At 42.7% G+C, this 5,158-nt stretch overlaps 1 protein-coding gene across 1 annotated transcript; it reads right to left on the bottom strand.

Moving 5' to 3' along the window:
• Positions 1–239: 239 nt before the first annotated feature.
• On the bottom strand, positions 240–4,945 carry LOC135873903 (GTPase IMAP family member 4-like). The gene is made up of 2 exons (XM_065398512.1): positions 4,909–4,945; positions 240–883 (listed from the first exon to the last, which is right to left on the bottom strand). The coding sequence occupies exons 1-2, from the start codon at positions 4,943–4,945 to the stop codon at positions 240–242; spliced, it is 681 nt and encodes a 226-aa protein (XP_065254584.1).
• Positions 4,946–5,158: the final 213 nt, after the last annotated feature.

The following is a 5,158-nucleotide window of genomic DNA, read 5'->3' as shown; positions in this document are numbered from 1 at the left end:
AGATAAAAAGTAAAACAATAAAATGATGAAAATTAAATTTGATTTAAAATTCTTTCAAGTTTTACTATCCAAGATTAAATTAGTTATAAAATTAAGGGAAATGTTTTAAATATGTGATTTTAATCTCAGTGTCACTTTATATTTTTATCACTAGAAGCCATAAAATTAAACAAGTGTTCCAAAATCCATTCTAAAATTGTAAAATAAAACAAACCCCTTTCTCAGAGAACGGTTACCAGTTAAAGTATAGAACAAAATTTTTTTAAAAGTGACTTGTCCTTCTTAAACATTCCTTCAGTATAACAGGGCTGTTCACAGTTCCCCTGCACCATGTCATCAATCATTTCAAGCAACTCAGACACCTGAGCAGACTTTTCTTTTCCTTCGGCTCTGTTGTTGAAAGCGAGGTGTCGCTTTCCACAAGTCTCAATCAGATCCTGAAGATCTTTATCACCCTCTTCTAAGAACTCGTCCAGTGTTTTCTTCCCTAAATCTTCTTTTCGGGTGAATAGGATGATCAAGTATTTCTTTCCTTCAATTTTGAGAATCCTTTTTATCTCCCTGGCTACCTCCTTTTCTTCTTTGGTGAAACGACCCAGCTGTATGACATGAATAATGGCATGGATTCCTGGAGCGAGGAGTTTAATAGACTCACCTATTTTTTTGGAAATCTCTTGATTAACTTTCTTAGTATCAAAAAGGCCAGGAGTATCAAGCACAATAATTTTCCTTTTATTAATAAGTGCTTCATGTTTTTCACAATCCTGTGTAACTGAAGAGGGTGAGATATCCGAAATAAATTTTTCAGCACCAAGAATCATGTTTCCTGTTGCACTTTTTCCAACTCCAGTTTTACCAACAAGGATGATTCTCAGATCAGATTCTGTTGGGAACAAGTGAGAGAGTACGCCAGCCAGTCAGTACAGCTTACTTGAAAAATGGAAAAAATGGTTCATGAACAGCGAATGGGGAGAGACAGACACCCAAGAATGGAATCCACAAAAGCCAGCATTCTAGGCAGGGAACTGCCTAAGGCCACCCATGGGAGATGCAAATGATAGGGGTGTGTCCTAAACCCTGCCCCTCTCTGGGAATTAGCCTTCTACCTCTGCTTGGAATTCACAGCTGTGAAACCTGGTGTTAAGCACATCAATGTTTTATTTTTACAAGGGACACAAGAAGATGAGCTGGGGGTGCCACCTCCCTTATAAGAGAAGTTTATTCACCATGTGTGTCCCTTTGGGTGCTCCACCTCAGGTGTCAATGTGTCCTGGTACCGCTGATCAGAGACTTTTGGTAGCAGTGCCTGGTCAGCACACGTGTGCAGTAGCTGTCTCGCGGTGCCGTTGGCACTTCACCTAGCGCTCATGCAGCCCAACCCCTCGGTTCCTTCTCTACTGTAGATCCTTACTGAGAACTCTGAAGTAAAGGGGAGGAGGGTGTGTAGTGGAGTGCCCAAAGGGACACACATCTCAAAGAACACTTGCAACCCCTCCCAGCTTGATATCGTCTGCAAACTTAATAATTGTACGCTCTATGCCATGATCTAGGTTCCATCAAGTCTACCACTTCCCCCCTATTCACAAGGCTTGTTACCCTGTCAAAGAAAGCTATCAGCTTGGTTTGACATGATTTGTTCTTGACAAATCCATGCTGACTGTTACTTGTCACCTTATTATCTTCTAGATGTTTGCAAATTGATTGCTTAATTATTTGCTCCATTATCTTTCCGGGTACAGAATTTAAGCTGACTGGTCTGTAATTCCCCAGGTTGTCCTTATTTCCCTTTTTATAGATGGGCACTAGATTTGAACTTTTCTAGTCTCCTGGAATCTCTCCAGTCTTCCATGACTTTTCAAAGATAATCACTAATGGCTCAGATATCTCCTCGGTCAGCTCCTTGAGTATTTTAGGATGCATTTCATCAGACCCTGGTGACTTGAAGACATCTAACTTGTCTAAGTAATTTTTAACTCATTCTTCCCCTATTTTAGCCTCTGATCCGACCTCATTTTCAATGGCATTCACTATGTTAGACATCCAGTCACCACCAACCTTCTTAGTGAAAACTGAAACAAAGAATCATTAAGCACCTCTGCCATTTCCACATTTTCTCTTATTGTTTTTCTCCCCTCATTGAGTAATGGGCCTACCATTTCCTTGGTCTTCCTCTCGCTTCTCATTGATCTCATTTTGTGCCTTGGCCTTTCTAATTTTGTCCTTACGTACTTGTGTTATTTGTTTATATTCATCCTTCGTAATTTGACCTACTTTCCAGTTTTTGTAGGACTCTTTTTTGATTTTTAGATCATTGAAGATCTCCGTGTTAAGCCAGGGTGGTCTCTTGCCATAGTTCCTATCTTTCCTATGCAGTTCCTCCCTATTCGTCAAAATTAAATCTAGAAAAGCCTCTCCACTAGTAGCTTTCTCCACCTTCTGAAATAAAAATCTTGTGATGGAAAGCAGTTATGGCTACGAGGTGTACTGTAAGTGAACTAACAGATAGACTTGAGTGTTTCCATTGTAACATGTACTCCAAAATCGAATGAAGCGGTGCTGTAAGTGCGGGTATGAGGTTGATGTGACACCATGTGTAGAACCTCTTCCATTTTTGGAGGTAACTGGTATGTGTGGTACGTTTCCTGCTGTTTAGCAACACCTTTTTAACCTATTCCAAACAGGTAAGTTTGTCATTGGGGAGCCATGCCTTCTGGTGGAGTTTTCCCAGATTTGGGTGAAAAACTTGACCCTTGTCTTGAGAGAGGAGATCCCAATAGAGAGAGAGAATGTATGGAGCACAAAGCGCCAAGTGGTTCAGGTATGGATACCATGTCTGTCTGGGCCATGTCGGAGCTATCAGTATGACCCTGGCTCTGTCATTCCATATCTTGTGTATCACTCTGGATATTAACAGTATTGATGGGAATGCATACAGGAGGGGCGTGTTCCACTGAAAGAGAAAGGCAGCCCCTAGGGTTCGTGGTCCCAGTCCTACTTGTGAGCAAAACCTTGGACATTTCTGGTTTCATGCTGTTGTGAATAGATCGATGTGTAGTGACTCCCATATGTGGAATATATGTTGTGTGATGCCATCGTTCAGTTCCCATTCATGTTCTTGGAAGAACTGGCTTCTCAATGTGTCCGCCATTTCTGCTGGCCTGGGAAGTACGATGCAGTAATAGTAATATTGTGGGTAATGCACCAGTTCCATAATTTTATGGCTTCTGTGCATATGGAATGAGATTGTGCTCCTCCCTGTCTGTTTATGTAGAATGTACATGTGATGTTGTCTGCCAATATTCTTACTGATTTATTTCTTATCATCAGTAGGAAATGTTGGCACGTGTTTCGAACTGCCTGTAATTCGAGTAGGTTGATGTGTAAAAGTGTCTCCTCGTGCGACTATTTCCCTTGAACTGTGTGTTGATTCAAGTGCATGCCCCATCTGAGCAGTGAGGCATCTGTTGTGATCAGGATGGATGGTGGGTCTTGTTGAAATGGGACCCCCGCAAACACATTGTGTGGGTTTGTCCACCATTGTAATTATTGCAAGACTTTTGGTGGTAATGATAGGATTCTGTTTAAGTTGTGCTAGCATGTTATGTATACTGTGCTCAGCCATCTCTGGAGACATTGCATGTGCAGTCGTGCGTGTTTGACCATGAAGGTGGAGGCTGCCATGTGTCCTAATAGTTGGCTGTTTGTGATTACCTATATAAAAGTGGTCATGGTGGAGAATCTGGTCCTTGGTAGTTGAAGCTTTGGCTTCTATCAAGTCTAAGCTCCAATGAATTCTAGTTTTTGAACTGGAACTAGAGTAGATTTCTTCTTGTTATTTGCAACCCTAGGGTATGGAAAAGTGGCATAGTCCTCTGTGTGAAGTTTATTGCTTCTGCTTGAGTGCGACCCTTCCAATCATCCAAGGATGGGAATATCATTATTCCCTGTCTGCGTAGGTGTGCTGCTACTATGGCCAGGGTTTTGGTAAAGACTCTCGGAGCCGCTGATAGTCCAAATGGCAACACTCTGTATTGAAAGTGGTCTCCCCCCACTGTGAATCATAGGAATCGTCTGTGTGCGGGGTGTATAGTGATATGAAAATTCACATCTTGTAGGTTGAGAGCTGAATACCAGTCCCCCTGTTTCAGCGCTGGAATTATTGATGTCCGCGTGACCATTCTGAATTTGTGGGTACGTACAGATTTGTTGAGTCTTCTGAGATCTAGAATGGGTCTCCATCCTGTTTTTCTTTTGAGTCAAGAAGCAGTGGGAGTAGAACCCCTTCCCTCTGCATTGTACTGGAACATGTTCCACGGAACCGAGCTGTACAAGATGGTTTACTTCTTGTCGTAAAAGATGCTTGTGAGAAGGGTCTCTGAGGAGGGACGGGGAAGGAGGATGGCAGGATGGAGATGAAAGGGATGGTATAACTCGAGTGTACTATCTCCAGTACCCAGTGATCCGTGGTGATGGATGCCCAAGCATGATAGAATGGCTGTAGTCAATGACCAAACATCTGTGTAATTTGTGTATTTTGCGCTGGTTGTTGGGGGGGGTCATCAGACCCTCGACCAAAGCCTAAAAATTGCGTCTTGGCTGGTGGTGCCTGTGACACTGCCGACTGAGATTGAGGTGGTTGATGTCTCTGTGGTTGGTGTCTTTGTCTTGAATTGTCAAATGGTCTCTGATGTCTCTGTACCATTGTGTCCCTGTTTTGGTGGTATAGTGATACCTCTTACATCTGTTAGGGAGTATATAGATGCCCAGGGTTTGGAGCATTGTTCGAGAGTCCTTCATGGAGTGTAGGACTTCATCTGTCTTCGTGGAGAATAAGTTTTCTCTGTCAAGGGGGAAGTCCTCAACTTTAGTCTGGAGGTCCCTTGGAAGATTGTAACCAGGAAGCCCTACTCATGACTATAACTGTAGCCATCATGCGAGTGGCCATGTCCGCAACATCAAGGGATGCTTGTAATGCTGTCCTTGCAATGAGTTATCCTTTGGTTAGGATAGATTGGAATTACTCTCTTTCTGTCCTCCAGGATGTCCATGAGGAACTTGTTGAGTTTCTCATCATTGTCACAGTTGTATTCACAGGTATGGCGGTATAGTTGGCCGCGCAAAACTGGAGGGTCGCTGACAAATAGACTTTGCAACCAAA

Source organism: Emys orbicularis, chromosome 2 (assembly GCF_028017835.1).
Source record: "Emys orbicularis isolate rEmyOrb1 chromosome 2, rEmyOrb1.hap1, whole genome shotgun sequence".
In the NCBI taxonomy this organism is placed as follows: Eukaryota; Metazoa; Chordata; order Testudines; family Emydidae; genus Emys; species Emys orbicularis.
This window is presented reverse-complemented; position numbering and strand designations above follow the sequence as displayed.